This window comes from Microtus pennsylvanicus, chromosome 6 (assembly GCF_037038515.1).
Source record: "Microtus pennsylvanicus isolate mMicPen1 chromosome 6, mMicPen1.hap1, whole genome shotgun sequence".
Lineage (NCBI taxonomy): Eukaryota > Metazoa > Chordata > Mammalia > Rodentia > Cricetidae > Microtus > Microtus pennsylvanicus.
The window spans coordinates 6670385-6691007 of NC_134584.1; the positions used below are offsets into that span (position 1 = coordinate 6670385).

The 20623-nt window shown below is 43.4% G+C and overlaps 1 protein-coding gene across 1 annotated transcript; it reads right to left on the minus strand.

Annotated features, from left to right (window-relative positions):
- Positions 1-19142: 19142 nt before the first annotated feature.
- Positions 19143-19478, minus strand: LOC142852756 (small ribosomal subunit protein eS28-like). The gene has a single exon (XM_075977795.1). It carries the CDS (start codon positions 19463-19465, stop codon positions 19256-19258), a length of 210 nt encoding a protein of 69 aa, XP_075833910.1. The 5' UTR covers positions 19466-19478; the 3' UTR covers positions 19143-19255.
- Between the last annotated feature and the right edge of the window lie 1145 nt (positions 19479-20623).

The window sequence follows — 20623 nt, forward strand, 5'->3', positions numbered from 1 at the left end:
AAACATATATGCACACGCATATACACATGCATATGCACATATACACATACACACATATATACATGTACATAAACGCACATATGCAGATACATACACACACAGAGATGAGGGAAGCAGTGGTGGGATTGGGTGTACTGGGCTCTCTGATAGAGAGACCTCAGCACCTCAGAACTTAGCATGTTTTTTACATAGAGTTGAACAGCGAGGTGGGGTTATTGCACAGAGCTGATCAAGGAGTTGGGGTTATTGCATACAGATAAACAAAAGGGGGTTATTCCACAGTTAAACAAGGAGGTAGATTTAGCTCATCTTGGTGAGAGCAGTCTCTGAAGGAGAGCTTCAGACTGAATAACTAGGAAGAGAAGGCTACAGTGGACGTTTTCTGTGCTTATCATAAGCATCCGCACATGCATCAGAGGAAGGCTTTGCCATTTTCCCATCAGTTCAGGCTAGGGGTCTTCATGTCCATGTCAGCAAAACAAATACACGGCCCCATTAATTCATACAAGCAAAGCTTCCTGTACACCCCACAAATACAAACTTTCAGCCCTGGAGTCTCACTTGAAGGGAACTGATTCCTTTCCCCTCAGGGTTTGTTAGGAGAGAGGGAGCTTTTGGAGATTAAACTACACCTGCTCTAAGTAGTGTGCAATAATGGTTTTCAGGCTGTGCCTCCACCTGGGAGCCTTAATTTTCCTAACATGTTTGACTGCATTTTGAGTCAAGCACCGAGGCAGAGTGACTCTGTGTCTCCTTTGTGTGTGCAGACACCACCACCTGTTAGCAGCAACCAGAAGACAGACTGATGACATTCTAATAGTGAATAGGAGCCATTTCTGGACCTCTGGAAGGAGGCTGGATACACATAGGTACAGGAAGGTATTAGAACCATACTAGAAGGATTGGGGAAAAGCTCAGTCTATAAAGCACTTGTCTCATAAGCCTGGGGACCTAAGTTTGATCCCTAAGTATGGCATAATGGGTCTGAAATCTGTTAGACCGGAGCAAAAGAAGTGGGGACAGGAAGGTCACTGGGACTGATTCTCCTGTCAGCATAACCACTGATCATATTCCATGCTAGTGAAGATGCTGGCTATCTCAAAAACAGAACAGTGGTAAGATGCTTGTAGCGCTTACGTTAAGTACATCAGCCTGTACCTGACTTTGTTCAATAAACCCTTGGAATTCAGGCAAATCCCATGAGGGGGCCTGAAGCTAAGAAAGCCCCCAAATACCTGTCTGCCATGAAGCCAAGGCAAATCAGACAGTGAAGCCTAGGACAGAGAGAATGTGGGAGTGGGAAAGAGCTAGATGTGGCCGTTCCTACACTGCGTGCTGGAGAGTTCCACTGAAGCATCAGTAAGTGGCGGGAGGTCACCAGCAGCCCAAAGAATGGCTTTTAATGTGAACATGGCTAGAACAAATAAAGGGTGAAATCTTCCTCTTTTGGTTTATTTCTTCACCAATTCCGAGTATTATTCTTCATCATAAAGAAACCATAATTCCATGTGATCTCCGGTTTTCACCCATTTACATTTCTGGGTCTTTTTATTGGAATGTTTTATTTGAAGATAATGTTCAATGGGCCCAAGTTTTTAAGTAGGATTATGAATGCCTTCATAGCACAACGTTGAGGCAAATTCATTTGAATCTTGATTGAGACGTCCTGGTGGAGCCGGGGAGTTGTGGACCACAAGGTTGGATTAATGTAAATCGATTTGTCCAGGGTTATTTGTTTAGATAATAGAGGTAATAGGAGGAGGGCCAGGGTCTAGGAGCAGAAGCTGGGAGACGGCCCACCCTGTCATCATGTTCAAAGCAAGTTCACTTCAGGGCAGACTCCATTTAGACAAGGAAAATTCAATTAGGATCATCCTGTGGACCAAAGAATCCCAACGGACCTCCTGAGTGAAAAATGGAAGCCTCGTTGTTTTAACAAATACATGCTAACAAATGAGATTTTTAGCCCTGTCTGGGATTCTGATGTGAGTGTGTGTGTGTGTGTGTGTGTGTGTGCTCCCCCACTAGAGCTCATATGTATGCACATATATATTCATACGTATGTATATATGTTCGTATGTGTCCATAAGTATATGTGTGTGTGTGGTCCTGGCCTGTTACTATGATATTGTTCACAAATTAACATTAATTAAACTTTTGCTCCTTTGCTTTTATAGGTTTTTTTTTTTCAAATGTGACCTCCTTCTTGGAAGAAAGGAGGCATATTTTTCTGTGGTCCCTTTCGAGCTTCCTTTAGCACGTAAATCATTAAGATCCAGGTGTGACCGTGATCACATCAGCCCATGCCTCATGCTGCAGCTAGAGGGCCATCATGGGTGAGTCTGAACGATCAAGCATCTTGATTTCTAATTCGGTCACTGATAACAATGTGTATGAGCACACACTGAGCAAGGGAGCACACCCTCTCTTCCGCCGGTGGGAGCATTTGCTTGCAGATGGAAATTAGCTCCCTGCACTTTCAAAGAAAACCTGAAGGCAGGAAACCTTGAACAGTAAGTCTGCCAGTGTGAGGGCCACGCTTGCCTGCATTATTGCTGCTTCAGAAACCACAGAAGAGTGGGTTCTCGTGGTTGCTGCTGTTTTTCCTCCTCTTCAGAGTAACAAAAAGAACCATGGAGGAAAACTTCACAAGTAAAAAACACTCACAAAATCGTAGCTTTGGAGACTCCTGGTTCCTTTGACTCAGCATCCTGCACAGCAAGACGATACTCAGTGGCAATCTGAGATGCCACGGGAAACAAATAAGACAGACATCAAAATCCTTACACCAGGAATTATGAGACGTGCCCTAACCCTGCAACAGGGCACCATAGGTGCACAGCTGGCTGGTGGGCCTATGCGGAGTGCCACAGCATAAGGGCAGCTCTGTGCCACTCCTCATGATGCATTATGGGTCCGTGGGTGTCAGCCAAAGTTGGTCCAGTCCTCAGTCTGTTCATGCTTGTGTCACCAACCTCCAGTACATCCGCATCCTGATCTATGTCAGCTGGTCTCGCATGGCTGGAGTATCGTCTCCTTATTCAACCTTTGTAAACTAAGTATGAAAACCAACATCGTGAAGAAGAAATATGCCCAGAATATGGCATACTCCACAAAGGTGCTGAAATAAAGTACCTGTGGATAACTATGTAACTCTAGGCAATTCAGTTAAAAGGAACAAAATCTAAGATGGAATAACAAACAGTAATGTAGTGATAGTGTGTGTGTGTGTGTTTTAACAAATAAATCTTACCTAAAGATCAGAGTGCAGAGCTGTCACTAGAGGCCAAGCAGTAGTGACAACTTTAATCCCAGTACTCGGAAGACAGAGACAGACAGATTTGTTAGTTCAAGGCCACTCTGGGCTACACGAAATTGATAAAGTCTAAAAGAGAAACAGAGCTCACACAAAGGTAATCCCAGCACTACAGGAGTGGTATGGCTGGGCGGGAAAATGAATATAAGACGGAGGAGACAGGAGCTCATTGCAGACAGTAAGAGCAGTCTAGGCAGTCAGTCTGAGGATGCAGTCTGGGGAGTCAGTCTGAGGATGCAGTCTGGGGATGCAGTCTGGGGAGTCAGTGTGAGGATGCAGTCTGAGGATGCAGTCTGGGGATGCAGTCTGGGGATGCAGTCTGGGGAGTCAGTGTGAGGATGCAGTCTGAGGAGTCAGTGTGAGGATGCAGTCTGAGGATGCAGTTTGAGGATGCAGTCTGAGGATGCAGTCTGAGGATGCAGTCTGGGGAGTCAGTGTGAGGATGCAGTCTGGGGAGTCAGTGTGAGGATGCAGTCTGGGGAGTTAGTGTGAGGATGCAGTCTGAGGATGCAGTCTGGGGAGTCAGTGTGAGGATGCAGTCTGAGGATGGAGTCTGAGGGATGCAGTCTGGGGAGTCAGTGTGAGGATGCAGTCTGAGGATGCAGTCTGAGGATGCAGTCTGGGGAGTCAGTGTGAGGATGCAGTCTGGGGAGTCAGTGTAAGGATGCAGTCTGGGGAGTCAGTGTGAGGATGCAGTCTGGGGAGTCAGTGTGAGGATGCAGTCTGAGGATGCAGTCTCGGGAGTCAGTGTGAGGATGCAGTCTGAGGATGGAGTCTGAGGGATGCAGTCTGGGGAGTCAGTGTGAGGATGCAGTCTGAGGATGCAGTGTGAGGATGCAGTCTGTGGAGTCAGTGTGAGGATGCAGTCTGGGGATGCAGTCTGGAAAGGCAGTGGGAGGACAGCATTGACCTTTCTATCTGAGCTTTGGTAGAGGTGAGAACTCTCTAGAAGCTGACCATTCTGCTTCTTTGATCTTTCAGCTTTGCCTTAAAATCTGACTCTGAGGTTTTATTATTAAGACCAACTAGAATTCGTGCTAAGCAGTCAGTTAAGAGACTTCCCTTCCAACCGCTGAGAACCTAACTCAATCCCGTGATTATCAAGTCCTTGGGAGTATGGGTGCAGATGACAATATTTAACTTCCAATTTCCAAAGCCTAAAAGGGAATTTTTCAAGCAATTTTAGCACAAGCTAAAGATTAAGTCTGGAATATTTCCAGAGGCTCATATCTCTACACTCGCTCTTCCTCGTTTGGTGGAACCATTTTGAAAAGTGTGGGCCACGTAGGAGGTGTGGCCTGCCTGGCAGTTGTGGGCCTGGAGGGGCCGACTTCATGTGGTGGTTCTGGCTCCATTAGTTACAGGGTTTCCTGATCAGCCATCGTGGGGACAGGCTTGCCACTCGCTCCTGCTATTCTGTCATAACCACCCTGCTAAAGCGAGACCTCTGGAATTGAGTCAAAATAGACCCTCTTGTTGATGCAGTGATGGGGGTTCTTTAGCTTCTGGAACGCATGGCGTCTTTTCCCAGGGTTCTCTCTGTGTGCATCTGTGTCCAAACACACACACACACACACACACACACACACACACACACACACACACAAAAGCACAGCGTTCCTCCTGGCATGGGGTCTGGCCTAATTGCTTCATTAATTGTAACATGTTCACCCACCACATTCAGAGCCATCGGGACTTCGTGATTTCAGCACGTATACTTATTAGTGCTGTAGGCTCATTATTTTTTCATTGCGAAGGTGAGTCTGAGTCAGTTAGCAGGTAAATATGTTTTCAAGAATTTCCCTGTCAATCCTTTGGGAGTTAAGACGAGATGAGAGCACAGGATGAAAAGACAGATCTAAGTAAAGGTCACAGACATGTCTCAGAAATCTTTTCATGTGCCTGTCTCCCTGAGTTGTGGCCTTCAAGAATTCGGCGTGGGTGAGCTGTCTTTTCACTTCATCTGCCTTGCTGCAATGCCCGTGTTCCCACAGGTGGGTTCCTGCAGCCTCCGTACCTCTCGTTGCTCTGTGGGCTCCATTTTGTTAAACTCTACACATCTGAGATGAAGTTCTTAGCCGTGCCTTGATTTTTGAAGGCAGTCTGGATGGACATGGGATTTTTCACATGCCACAATACTATGAGCCTTTATCTCTTCATCTCGGTGTCTCTTGGCCTCCTTCATCTCGAGTGAGATGACACTTGCTTCTGCGTTGTTTATCTGATGTCGGGGTCCAGATTGTCTATGTCCTGTTTCCTGCAGTTTGACTGTCGAGTACCTGGTGTGGCCTCATCTTAAACAATGCTGATCTTTTCTGCCTTACCTCATCGCTTCACTCCTTAATCTCTGCGTATCTCTGCCCTCTGCCTCTGGGATCCCCACTGTACACGTATGCTGCTCTGATCTCTTAGACGCCTTTCATTTTTCTGCTTGATTTTTCTTTCGGGTCTTCAGATTAGGTGACGTTACTAATGTATCCTGAACTTCCTTGATTTTTCATTTTGGTACATCAAATTACTGTAATTAACACTGTAGTCTGTGTAATCTTGTCTTTTCCCAGAATTTGAATTTCTTATTAAGATTTTCTGTTCATCATTTGTTCTTAGAATAATTTTTCTTCAATCAAAAAGAGACTCTTTGTTTTAAAAACTTAACCATTATAATACAGAAGAAGGAAGGTTCGTTGATGAGAGTTGTGAGCCATGCAACTGCTGGGGTAATGGTGAGTATTGAGCTTAAGTGAGAAGTTCTGTTACTTTACAAAAGCTGTGATAGAAGTTTCTCCCTAAGATAGACCCATGACATCATAGACCTGGGGTGACAGGAAGATTTCTAATACCAGGCCTGATGTTCCTCCAGGTAAGTGGGCAATAAGTCCACCTAGAGAGCTATTGGTTAGCCCTAAGATCTAAGCGCTACTATTACAACATTCAGGATACCTGGTGTTATCTGGTCATTTTCGTGGATGGTAGGTATAGGTGTCCTGGGCTGGATAGGGCCATTGAGGGCTTTCAACCTAGCACTTTGCATCTCACCTTCTGTCATGATGAAGGCTTGTAGTAATATGAGCGGCTGCGGGGCTGCGTCCCCAACACCCCGGCCGCCTGCACGGCTAGCTTTTGCCCCGAAATAATTACACGGACACTGTATTCTTTTAATCACTGCTTGGCCCTTAGCTCTAGCCCTTACTGGCTAATTCTGATATCCCAATCAACCCATCTCTAACAATCTGTGAGCACCGGTCTTACCGGGAAGATTCTAGTTCAGAGCTTCATCGCGTGTGTCTGCCCAGGAGCCTGGAGCATGGCGTCTCTCCTGAGGCGTCTGCTCCCGAGAGGAGAGCTGTGGAGTCTGAGCTCACTTCCTCTTCCTCCCAGCGTTCTGTTCTGTTTACTCCTCCCACCTATCTCCTAACCAATGAGATGGGCCAAGGCAGTTCCTTTATTAGCCAATGACCTTCCTCCATCAAAGGCTAATCCTCAGGGAGGTGGTGGTTAGGACTGGTACAGAGCAAAAATTCCAAGTCTCATGCACAAAGTCTGTGATGGCTTCAACAAAAGGGATTACCTTTCCAGTGACCATCATGAAAAGCAACAACTGCTCAAAATGCCAGCAATGACTGCCTACGATAGTCATCCCTAGCTGACAAACCTATAAAACAACCCCTAAGCTGAAGGCTCAGGGAGTTCATGGAAGATGAGCTGAAAAGATTTTGAGAGGCAGAAGAGCAGGATTTCTGCTGCAAGGTTGCATCTTGTAGACGTGACAGGAAATCTACACTCATGAAATCTCAACAATACAGTGACTTTAGAAAGACCTAAAAGACGATAGCAACATGATGGCAACATGGATGGCGGAATCTTCAAGGGACCTGATCCCCAGATGAGCTGCCACAGATAATTGAAGATTGCTCAGAGAGAATTACTCTTCCTCAGGGTGATCCTTCTGAATGGTTAGTGAATCCCAAGTCATCAGCTGTAAAATACATGCACACAAGGAACACTAAATGGACTTAGTAAGTTCTGTGTGTGTGTGTGTGTGTGTGTGTATGTGAGAGAGAAAGAGAGAGAGAGAGAGAGAGAGAATGCACACACACACACACACACCTACACACATTCTCCTTTTTTCTCATTTTCTTCATTCTGATGACAATCTCATATTTTTAGGTACATTGTAAGAAGACAAGGTTCTTAGTCCTCTTTGGTCTTTACCCTGGAGCATCACAGTTGCTACAATTTTCTCAATCATCATCTTGTTTGAAACTTTGGTGTGACATTTCTTTATAGTACTATTTATCTATGATAGCTCAGCCAAGTTATTTTGTTTGCTTCCTGTTTCAATTTTACTTATTGGAGGTCCAATCATATCAACAGAACTTAGGGTCATCCAACACTCGTCCAAACACTCAGAGCCAGCAATTCCCTCTCTGAGAGTTAATGAAACTTTGTCTTTTCTCTTCATGAGTAAACAGCAGCTCGGGGTCAGATAAGGGGATAGGGCAAGCTTGGGGATCTGCCTGATGCATCCCAACAAGCATACCTACCGCCGTATGGCTACTGGGGTCACATGGGACAGACAGAAACCTGCTGTCCCGTACTAACCCTGATCTCTGTTGATGGTTGCAAGACTTCTGACCTCTGTTTATCCCAATCAGGATTTAACTTTGGACAACCCAGGGCATTGGCCTTTCCTGTCCATTTGTCATAGCAGGCATTGCTGTTCAGCACATTTGTGGGTATAAAATGATGCTTCCGTGTGCCACACAGCTCTGGCTACCATCCATCATGGATGCTCTATGCTGGGGGAATCAAGGATGGACTTTGAACCGAGCCAGAGAGTAGAGAGAGGTTTTATTGTTCTTACTCATGTTTGGATAAAGTTCCTATTTACCATTTAATTTATATATCTTTATCCTTCACAAAACATTAGAGTCTTAATATTTCTAACAGTTTCATCCTAGTCTTCCTTTCTGCTTATGAGGTTAGGGAGAGACAATTTTCTGAGCTACTTGTCCTCCTACATTGGAAGACTTCAGCTCATTAACAATTGCAGTCTATGAAAAAAAAGTTTCCTTCCCACCTAATTGCATTAAGTATGGACTGTGAAGTCAGTTGTTCAAAGGTGCCCTGAAATTTTTCAAAGATCATGAGAGGTTTAGCTTTGTACAGATTCTAATAGCGTTTGTGGCTAATGCAAAAACGTACAGCCTGCCAAATGCAAAAGCTTCCTTCAATGTCAATCCCATATTTTATGAAGACAGAACACATTTCACACTACCAATGGTGGGATTTCCTATAATCTTTCTTTGCCCTGCTTTCTGTTCACAAAAAGCTATTTAAAGTCCCTTTACATTCCTAGATGGAGATGAACCAATGAAGAAAAGCCATGGAGAGTGACCCTTGGTGGCTTAGCATGGCTGAGTAAGGTCTTTGTCAGGAGAATCTCACAGACCCACCCTGTGGTTTCCCTGGGACAAAGAATCTTTAGCAAAAAAAGATCCTCACAAAATTCCCACTATAAGATAAGTTAGAGTGAACTCTGAGCCAGTGTGTGCTTCTAACTCCTAGGACAGAGTCTGTATAGCTTGGATGTGTTTCTGAAGCCCATCTTTGAAGCACATACTAAGGTTAACCAGACTTTGATTAATTCAGTGGGAACATTTGAAAGTGCACACATTCATTCAGAGACAACAAAGTGCACCACACAACATGTTGGGAAGGAGAAGACAATTTCTGTGAGCGCCTTCCTTGGGACTTCGGAGCTTCAGATGTCGCCTATTCATGCATGAGTTTGTGGCTGAATCCATCTGTTAGGATGATCTAGAAAACACCAATAAATCCTTGGGATGGAGTAGAGAATGCTTGGCACGGAGTGGTTCTCAAGGCTTGTCCTGAACACACACTTCGCTTTTGTCTTTAGTCTAGGTGTTAACTCATCACGAATGATAAGGTACCTCAGATTAAAACGTGAAACACATGGGTCAAGTCATTCAGCTTAAACCTCGTAAAAGGATTGAATGTTCCAACTCGCGGTGTGGATAAAGCAAAACTGCCACTTCTTTGCCTCAAAATGACTGTGAGAATGATGAATCTTTTAAAAATATTAGCTCAGGGGTTAGAGAGAAGGTTCTAATAGTTAGGAGCACGCGCTGCTTTCCATACGTGGTTACAGAACTCACATCTGACAGCCTACAACACCAGTTCCAGGGCTTGGACACCCTCTACTGGCCACAGACACCTGAAAGGAAGTGGTGCACACAAACCTACACAGACATAAGCCAAGCCAAAATTTAAAAGGTAGTTTAAAAAATCGTTTAAAATTTGCTTTTCAACTAAAGTGCCCATAGTCACTATATGAAACTGTTTTCATTTTTTTCTTTAAGTCATTGCACAGGGGTATAGCATCTACAGAAAGTTGCACTTAGCTACTGCATACAATTTAATGCATTTGTTGGGAAGTCTATAACTGTCAAGTTCTTAGTGACTTCACTAACCCCACTCACAGAGCCCTGCTAGAGGGACCGTAATACTTCCTAAAGGTCCAAGCACCTACCGCTATCGCTTGGAGGACCAGGTGTGATTTTCTGGGTAGAAATGTCTTCAGAGCACACTAATATCTTTGTTTATACTTCTTCTTAGTGGCTTAGAAAGGAGAAATAGCATGGAAACTGCCCACACTATTGAACATCATCTATATGTAATATGTGATCCCATCTATAAGTGATTCAGCTTCATTCCGCACTGAGAAAAGCAAGCCAAAGAGGAGGGAAGACTTTCTAGCCATTGGCAGGAGGAGCCCTAGAGAATACTGGGGATGAGATTGCTGCAAATAAATAAGAGGAAGCTTTGGGAGAACACCAGTGATCCTAGTCCCTGTGGTGGGAGAAGGGATGAGTGGTTGATTTCTCCCAGGCAGCCCGAGAAATGACATGTCATGAGTCTCTAGGGTGTCACCATGGAGGGACTTATGCATTCACAGCTAACTGATCGTTCAGTATTGGCATCAGGGTGCAGGGGGATGTTGGGAGAGCCTTAAAGAGACCAGGGCACATGACTGAAAGATGAAAAGTGCCGTGCCCCATGGGAACATATGACTTCTTCCTGCCTCTATGCCATTGGTTCATTAAAATCTCTGCGAAACCTTCCTAGTTCTTGTACTTTCTTTCCACAATCCAACTACACTTGGTAGAAAAAAAATTCATAAAATCGGTGTGGTCTAAGAATGATTATTTTTGCATACTAGAATTTCTTAGTTTGTTGGTGATAAATAGTTTTGTAGTTTCTTTGTTCTTAGGGACAGCTATATTTTTTTGAGTAAATTAATTGACTGGATTTGTTCTGATTTGTATGGGCCCATTTCCAAAAACAATTATGATGCGTCTTGTTCTCCAGGTCCTACTTTGTTCCCCCTAAACATCCTAAGAATTCAGCAGGGGTCTCGGATGTGAGCCACTCGCAGGGCCCATAGTTTTCTGACATCAAACTGATGTTTCTAAACCCACAGCGTGATATTCTGGCACTTAATTTCAAAATGCAGCCTAAATCACAGGAGCCATAATATGTCAAATGATCCCACCCTCGCAGGGGGAAAACAGTAAGTAATGAAAAAGCCATGATTGCTTTTCTGTCCTCCAAATGACAGTTATCACCTCAATGACCTGCTCCGGGCGGACCAGTCTAGACCCGACACACTAAGGGATAACGTCATCTAACAGGGTAGTTACAAAAATCAATACAAAACCCATTTCAGAGATACTCCGTGTAAGAATCCTGGCGTAATGCTCATTTATTGAATAGGCCTGGGGAAAAATACACAACAACTTCTCTGATATATATGCCTTACCTCCCAAGCAAAGGAATTCTGTAGGTAAGCAATAATTGTATTTTTCAATCTATTACTTAGACGTGGCAGGGCTCAGGCTGGAATCTAATATATGGATGATGGCTATAACTCAATTATGGCGTTTCGGCAGAATCCTAGTGTATTCAAAGAGTAAAGGTACAGAACTGGGCAGTTCCCCTGCTGGGCTTGTAGGAACAACTGTGTCCATGAACGCATCTTTACAAGCTAAACTCTTGTCCTATTGACTGTTCAGAGACCTGAACACTTAAAAATATATATTTACACAGGTAATTTCCTTGACATCTCTGATACTGACTTTTCCTCCTATGTTTGGTCTACATTTGGGAGACAACACATTCTGTTTGCATAAACAGACGCATACTGAATGTAGCCAGGAATGATGGCCTGGGATTGCCAGCTGAAATCCTCGAAGTTGAGGGACAAGCAGGCTTCTGTGTGCCAACAGCTGAGACCCATCCCTAAATTCACCATCTCTTCAGTCAGCCTGAGTAAAGGTTGCATTGAGAAAAGGCAAATGACAAGGTAGGGAGTGAAAGCTCCCTATACAACAACCTGAAAAGAAATACCTGGAGAGCTGGTAAAAGGATTTGAACTCAAATGAGGGCTGCTGCAGAGATGCCATAACGAAAGCACTTAGAACAACTCACGCCCCCCAAGCCCAGTCATCCTAACCTTCACACTTTACAACCACCTCATGGCTCCATCACCTGGTTGCTCCAATTCTAAATGAAGAGCAGCCCTGGCGTTTCTCAAAGCCTTGTGTGGGCAAAGTAAAGCATTTTCCGGTTGTTTATGCTAATTTCATGGGGTCACTTTGCATTGACCATGCTGCTCTTAAACCTGGAAAGAAATTGGATTTTAATTATTCTTTAGTCCATTTATTTTTAAAATAAATATTTATGAATAGACCTTGAAAACCTTATGATAGTTGACATTTACCTGTTTTAAATACACAGCAACAATTAAAGAAAAAGGGACCATGAATCTGAAAGAGAACAAAGAAGGGCAGGTATAGAAGGGTTTGGAGGGAGGGAATAGGAAGGGAAGTGAGGAAACTATATTATAATCTCAAAATACCATTAAAAATAAATCAATACATTCACCATCTACAAGAGTTTTCTGAATTCAATGATATTTGTCTGGGGAATCCAAATATCTCTGTGCTTGCTTCCACCAACACTAGATTCAAATCTCTTCTGTCAGTCTAATTAATCATATTCCAGTCAACGTAATTCAGACTCCTTAATCACAGCATAGACTGACCTCAGGACCACTGTCTGTACACCCACAGACTCATGGAAATTCTAGTTCTGATCACTATCTAGTTGGAAATGTGAAAATTACCTTGAAGTCTCATAGTGTTGTCTTCATTCTCCAAAAATGGACTTTTGATGATATTATTCTCTTAGCATCTGTGTGGAAAGACAGAGACCAGATCTCAGAGCCATGAACCTCATTTAAACCATGTCTTCACAACATTTGTCAGATCTTTGGGAACTGGTGCCCTCTGCTCCTCCATTCTGTGTCCTATAACACTGGAATAATCCTGATCTCAGTGTGGGAGAAGCCATGCCTGTGTAAGCACGTACCATGTGTCTAAGATCGCTGCCACCGGAAGCAGAGAGATTTACTTACTATGTCCATAAAGGTATGTCTACCCTGGACCCTGCAGGCTGCATGCATCCCAAGAAAGCCATGAATACAGTCTCACACAGATCATAAATATACTTAAAACACCAGATTATTCTTTAAGGCATTGTCTTTCACCGAACCCAAGCTCACTGACAGTCTAGACTGGATGGCTAGTCTGTTCAGAGGACCCATTTGTCTCTAGACCCTCAGGACTAAGATTATAGGTATGCACGACCATACTTATAAAGTGGCCAGCATTTTCTAAAACATCTCACCAGAGCTTATAATTTAAATCAAAATGAGAACTCTGGGTCTTGTGCAGGTTAACCAAGGCCTTCACACTGAGTTACTTCCTCAGAACAATGTTTTTAAGTTATAATATTTACACTTTTGTGAAAATCCTGTACGATGGGTTTAAAGTCAACATGATGGGATTTACATGATGGTGAGGAAAGCTAAGTACATCAATGATATGAGCAACAGCAGGTCCCACAAAGTCCAAACAATCAAAGCTCGGGTTACCTGTCTTAGACTTTTACATGCCAAGTACATAGAATACCAGTGTTTGATCCCACAACAATGTCAGGAGAAAGACGGGTCTTCCAAATACTCTGTGCTTCTAAGTACCTAACAATTCAAGTATGACAGGCTTCAGGCAGGATTGTTAAAAGATAACTTCATGGGCTGTAACTAATACAAAGGATGCTTAGAGAGAAACTACCTATGTGGTGTGGTATTTAAGTCCCTGGCAGTGCCCTTAGGGATAGAGGAAGATATTCTTGGCCAAGTCCCCCAAACCACATAAGCTACCCCCAGCACAGCTCTGAAGCCAGGTCTCACCTTTCCTCTTGGAATCGATTTTCTTTTCGTTGGGTTAATCTCACCTTCTATTCTACTTCCCTGTACTGGATTTGAAGCCAGAAAACAGAGAGGTATATCAAAGGCTCCTTCAGGAAGGTCTGCCTAGACACTGCTTGATTCCCTGAGCAAACGGTGTGGTTCATAGAGAAGAGGATTTGAAGTCACTTAAATTACTGGCCATGTTCTCACCCTGAGTCTCCATGTCTGCGTGTGCGACTGAGACCAGGCGCCGATGGGAAAGAAGAAATGTAAGCTCCCATTCTGCCTTTGTGTTTAATGAGAGAGTCATGAGGGAAATGCAGAAGTATAAATTCCACGTGATTTAAGGTACAAAGAAAGGCTGCCTCTTAAAAGCTTTCAGTAGCCTGTAGTTGCGGGCAGTCATCCAGAGAAAGTCCTTGCCTCCTATGACGGGAACTCACCTTGTGGTTAGCACTACCACTTGAAACAGGTGAGTGCGTACCCAACTCACTGTTGAAAGGTCTTGCTTCATGACCCCGGATGACCCCAGACCAGAAAGAACAGTTACAAAGTGTTGTATTTTACACCTTGAATAGTAATATCAAACACCACCAGACTTTGAATGTAAGCTCCCTCTGGCTCCAGCTCACAGGGCAACTCAAGATTCCAAGAAAAGGATGGGGTAAGCCTCTCTCAGTGACGAGTCACACAGCTCGGCCCAACAAGCCAGTAATCAGCTGAAGTTCTTTGGTCCACTCCTCCTCAGCTAATCCTTACCCTCAGCTCCTTAGCCTGCTGCCCATTGTCTTGTCCGGCTGACCTCCCTGGTCAGTGTGACTGAACAGGGAGTGAGTCTCCTGGTCTCTGGGGTTCTGATTGAATAACTAACACCTCAAGCAAATCACATGAACCTAGAAGGTGAGTATTGCACTATGTATCTTGGATATAGGTCATAGCCAAGAAGAACTCAAGAAGCTGAGTGTGTGGACAAACAGGCTCAAACTTACTGACAGTCTGAAGCTCCAGAGCTCTGTGAAATCCTGGCAGTATCTCACTCCAGTCAGTCTTAAGCCTTCATAGATAAGCCTTCCTTTCATTAGAAACAGGTGGAGACTCTAAGCGAGTGCCCTGGCAAATTGCCTCTGCTTGGAGTCAAGTGAGGTGGAACTGGGGTCAAGATATCCTAGTGTGGACAGACAGCCTCAAACACCAAGAAGCACCTGATTTCTGCAGTCTCTGCGCAGAGAACTCAGGGCAAAGCTGAGAGCACACAAATATTGTGGGATAATCCTTCTGTAGGCTGTGAATATGTATGCCTCTCATTGGTCAATCAAGAAGCTGTTTGGCCTATAGTAAGGCAGAATAAGGCCAGGTAGAAAACCCAAACTGAAAATATAGAGAGAAGGGTGGAGAGGCAAGAGAGATGTGAGAGAGAAGGGTGGGGTCAGGAGAGACACAAGCCAGCTGCCCAGGAGGCAAGATGCCAGCAGACTAGTAAAGGTACGCCACATGGCAATATATAGATTATTAGAAATGGGTTAATTTAAATGTAAGAGCTAGTTAGTAATTAGCCTTTACTACACATACCCATTCACGCACATATCCATGTGCATACACAGGGATGAACTCAAATTCACATTATTTTTTTTAGTTTTATATTATGTTTTTCATTGTTTTTATTGAGCTACATGTTTTTCTCAGCTCCTCTTCCTTCCTTCTCCCTCCCTTTCTACTCTCTCCCATGATCCCCATGATCCCAGTTTACTCAGGAGATCTTATCTTTTTCTACTTACCAAGTAGATTAGATTCATATATGTTTCTCTTAGGGTCATCATTGCTGTCTAGGTTCTCTGGGGTTATGAATTGTAGGCTGGTCTTACTTTGATTTATGTCTAAAAGCCATTTATAAGTAAATACATATTATAATTGTCTTTCTAGATCTGTGTTATCTCACTCAGTATGGAATTTTATACATACATCAATTTGCCTGCAAATTTCAAGACATCATTTTTTCCACTGTATAATACTCCATTGTGTAAATGTACCACATTTTCTTTATCCATTCTTGGGTCAAGGGGCGTTTAGGTTGTTCCCACATTCTGACTATTACAAACAATGCTGCTATGAACATAGATGTACACATGTCCTTGTGGTCTGATTGAGCATTCTTTGGTTATATACACAAAAGTGTTATTGCTGGGTCTTAAGGTAAGTTATTTAATAATTTTCTGAAAAATCGCCATACTGATTTCCAAAGCAGCTGTACAAGTTTGTATTCCCACCAGCTAAAGTGTTTTAATAACTTAGGGTTTTTCATGACAATGAGAACTCTGCTCCTGGCAGCACTAATCTACTTCAAGAAGAAGATGGGCATCAAAGAGGATCCTTATGGAGTTTGATAGCCATCTGGGCAAGAAACTGCTCTTGTCTGGACTATTGCATAAACTGGACACAGAGAACCCACAGAGAGAGGACTACTGAACTTGCCTACAGGTGAGATGATCTTTCGGGGTTCCTGATTCATGAAAGAGTCTGCTAGACATTCTGCAGGACACAACAGATCGTGACTGAACTGCCTTTAAAATTTCCTGCTTCATGGAAATGTCTGCTGGAAACTATGGGCCTGTAGGTCGAAGATGGATGCCCCAATGGTACAGAGAAACTTTGGGTGACTGTCAGGCAGCAAGATGTCGCTGTCATTTCTAGAGTTTTGGATTTCTTGTTTGCTTAGGCAATATTATATCCTTCTGGAGTCTTTGATGGAGTTCAAGAATATATAGATAGTTATAGTTTTCCTTAGTTATGAAAAAAGATAAAATAGATGTAAATTTTGTAACTTTTACTTGATAACTGTTTTGTTATATGTAATTTTGCTATGTTAAAGTTAAAGCCTTTCCTTTTTATTTAAACAGAAAAAGGGGAAATGATGGAGGAAGGTCATTGGTTAAGTAATAAAGAAACTGCTTGGCCTCATAGGTTAAAACATAGGTGGGAGGAGTAAACAGAACAGAATGCTGGGAGGAAAAGGAAGTGAGCTCAGAGGCCATGCTCCCCTCTCCCGGGCAGATGCACGCAATAAAGCAAGCAGCCAGGTCAGACATGCTAAATCTTTCCCGGTAAGACAAGTGCTACACAGTTTATTAGAAATGGGTTTATCGGGATATCAGAATTAGCCAGTAAGGGCTAGAGCTAATGGGCCAAGCAGTGTTTAAATGAATACAGTTTGTATGTTGTTATTTCTGGTGTAAAGCTAGCCATGCGGGAGCTGGGCGGGACAAAAAGCAGGCCCGCAGCTATTACTACACCCTACATCCTCTCCATCAGTGTTTTTGCTCTTGGCCATTCTTACAGGTGTAATATGGAATCTCAGAGTTGTTTTGATTTGCATTTCTCTGATGTTCTAAGAATGTTGAGCATTTCCTTAAGTGACTTTCAGCCATTTTAGATCCCTCTGTTGAGAGTTCTCTGTTTAGGTCTGTACCCCATTTTTTATTGGATTATTTGTTATTTTGATAACCAATTTCTTTAGTTCTTTGTATATTTTCGAAATCAGCCCTTTGTCTGATGTGGGTGAAATCAAATCAAAGACCCAGATATCAATCCACACACCTATGAATGCTGGATTTTTGACAAAGAAACAAAAAAATATAAAATGGAGAAAAGAAAGCATATTCAACAAATGGTGCTGGTATAACTGGATATCAACATGTAGACGGATGAAAATAGATCCATATCTATTGCCATGCACAAAACTCAAGTCCAAATGGATCAAAGACCTCAGCATAAAGCCAGCCACACTGAACCTTATAGAAGAGAAAGTGGGAAGTACATTTGAATGCATTAGCACAGGAGACCACTTCCTAAATATAACCTCAGCAGCATAGACACTGAGGGAAACTATTAATAAAAGGGACCTGCTGAAACTGAGAAGCTTCTGTAAAACAAAGGACATGGTCAACAAGACAAAATGGCATCAGTCAATGAAGGGTTCCAGGTAGTCCCCAAGGACCCACCATCGGTCCATTAGGAAGCAGGAGGCAAGCCAAGTGGGGCAGCCTGAGGCCAGCGAGCATTCTTCAGTCCTAACAGAAGATGGTCAAAATGCAGGCAACTGGGGAGTTTTTATTTGAGTGGAGCGAGCACACCATGACAGTGTGTGCTGTTCATTCTCATTTGCACAAGGTTATAATCGGGGAAAGTGATTCCTACGACAGAAAATGGACCAGTCCTCTTGTACATCCAAGGCTGACAGTGCAGATCAACTCCAAAGGTGATAGAGAGAGCTGTTCATCAGCGGCTGGCATGTCACTGTCTGTCAGCAATGGGTGCAACATGAACACACTTAATCTTCAAAGCCCATTGGTCTATACACTTAAACAGGGTGTAAAAACCATGCCCATTAGGGTAAATTTGAAACAAGGAGACCATTCCTTCCCCCGCTCCAAACAAAGTCACCGCCTTAGCTCCTGAAGCTGCCTGACAGATTAAAACAGAGAAACTGAGGTGCCTTCCTGGCTACCTCAGACACTATTTTAAACTGCATGCTGTCATAGTATTATATTTCTGAGTTCTAGCCTCATTCTCTAGTTTACCAGGAAAACCTCCCACTCTCCCAGAAGCTTCTAATATGATCTTCTTTCCGAGTAAAAGTGGTGCTTTTTAGTGAGCTGCCTTACTTTTGGGTTGAGGGGTTGAGCAGACAGCCTTGTTTTCATTAGTTGTTCACTGACTAGAAACCTTGGCCATGGACAATCTGCTCCTCCCAGGCTCTTCCAACATATCCACCCAAAGAAGGAAGACAGCGGCACCACACCATCTACGCTGAGTTATTTCTGCCCACACTGTCAGGAGTTTCTTTGTGAGCATTGAGCAGGCTTGCCCCTAAGCAGAAAGGAGAGGCTCCTGTGATTTTTTGCCTCACCTAGCATCATTTGAAGTCTGCATCAAAGCAACAGAAAGCATACATGTTCTATTTGTGGACATAGCTGCGCTGATACTTGATCATGGACTCCCCACCACTGGCTAACCTAGACAGACTCCTGTGCTGAGCAACAAGTAACTGATGTCTACTTGCAATAAATGGAAGATTGAAAAGGGAAGAGACTTGGTGCCAGACACATTCACATCTTCACTAGGTGAGGATTAAAGATCATTGCTGTGAAAACATTCTTGATGTATGTTCTCCATCTGGTCTTGGCTGTTTACAGTACTTCTTATGCTGATCTCTGCTTTCCTTTGCTTATATGCGGAATACTATTCTCTTTTTTTCTTCTTGGAGTGTAGCACTCCGGTTCAGGATTATCCGAGACTCATGAGTGAGATGAAAGTACACGATTTGATGTATACAATAACAAACAAGTCTGCACTGTAGCAATGGCTTACCCCTCGAACAGTGTAAGAACAAAGTGGAATCACCTGTGAGTGCCTCCAGGTTCCGCCCTCAGCATCTCCGCTCAGTCCCCAAGGAGAGCATTTTGGAAAGCTCTAGTATTTCAGGACTTTAGATGCTTTTCCTCTTTTCTTTTGTTTTTAAGAGTTAAAACAATACAAATGTTTTATTTAATAGTCGCAGGTCATCATGGGCCAAGTGGTGTATACTCAGGACCCAGCAGGAAGGTCAGTCAGCGCAACCTCCGAGCCTCTCTTTCTGACTCCAATAGGGTGAGCACATCTCCCTCTCGAACGGGACCTTTGACATTTCGGATGATGGAACGGCTGGTGTCATCCATAAATTCCACACGGACCTGCGTGCACTGTCCCTGCGAACCGGTCCTGCCCAGCACTTTGGTTACCCTAGCGAGCTTGATGGGCTGCACGCCACTCGTGTCCATGATGGCGGCGATCAGGCGGAGAGGCTTTTCCTCTTTTCTAATGTATTTTTCTCCTGTTGTCAATTTAGGCAAATCCTTAGTGGAACTCTGAAAGAAACTTGCCAGTGAAAAGCTTGCCCTTCACTGTCCTGTCTTTAGACTTCTGGTGCCCTGACATGGTGCACAGTTCAAGCATCTGAAAGAAACTCTTAACATAGTTCTAGCCACCTGTGCAGTGGACTCTAGACCTTCTTTGGAGGTGAGTCTTATTTCTTGAATATTCTCATTGTTCCTCATACAGTGTTGTCTCAGGACTGGAAATATTCATAGGGTGGATGTCACCTGTGTACTTGTTACTTGAAGCAAATTGATAAACTCCTGGAATACCTCTGAAGACAGTGCCAGGGAAATTACCCTCCCAGAGTTGCATCTGTGTCTCCTCTTGGTGCCTCAGAGCTGCTGTCACGCTCTATTTTATTCCACGTGTGTCCTGATAGTTCTAAGGAGGGAAGTGCATCCTAATGCTTCCAAATAAATTAGATTCTGCTCCATTGTAAAGTGAAAACACAGCCTCTTCAGAAGGGATGAAGAACAATCACTATTGAATAAAGTATCAATAGACTTGAGCTGTCTCCAGCCAGGACATTAGGGGAGAAGAGATGGCTTAATCCCACCTTTGCGTCCCCATCATGCAAATCAACCAACCGCAGAGCAGAAAGTAAATATGAGCTCCCTTCCTTCTGGTGCATTTGGCAATTTTTTCTGCCAAAAATGAGAAAGAATAACGAGGAGGAAATCAAAGTGAGAATGGAGAGGTAGAGAGAGGAGAGAAGAAAGGTAAGGTGAGAAGAGGAGAATTTGGGCTTCGAAGCGAATTTTATCCCAGGGCTAGGACCAAAAACAAAGTCAGAAATAAAATTCATAATGCCCAGTCCAATAAGAATACAACAGGCATCTTATGAAGAATTAAAGTAAATCCATTTTAAAAAGAAAAACCATTCCATGACACCCGCCATAGGGTGATGCAGGAAAAGTTCACAGATTTCTGACAATTAAGTTAAAATAAACATCATCTTTGTATTCGAAAGTTAAGTAGAATCCAGGACCGTATCCCGGAAGGAAAACAGCTGAAGTGTAGAAGTGAAAATGAAATGCTTGAGCGTTAAATTAATGTTGGGT

What these genes read in the sequence shown, in the direction of transcription:
- LOC142852756 (XM_075977795.1), bottom strand. Translation starts at nt 19,465, where the DNA reads ATGGACACGAGTGGCGTGCAGCCCATCAAGCTCGCTAGGGTAACCAAA.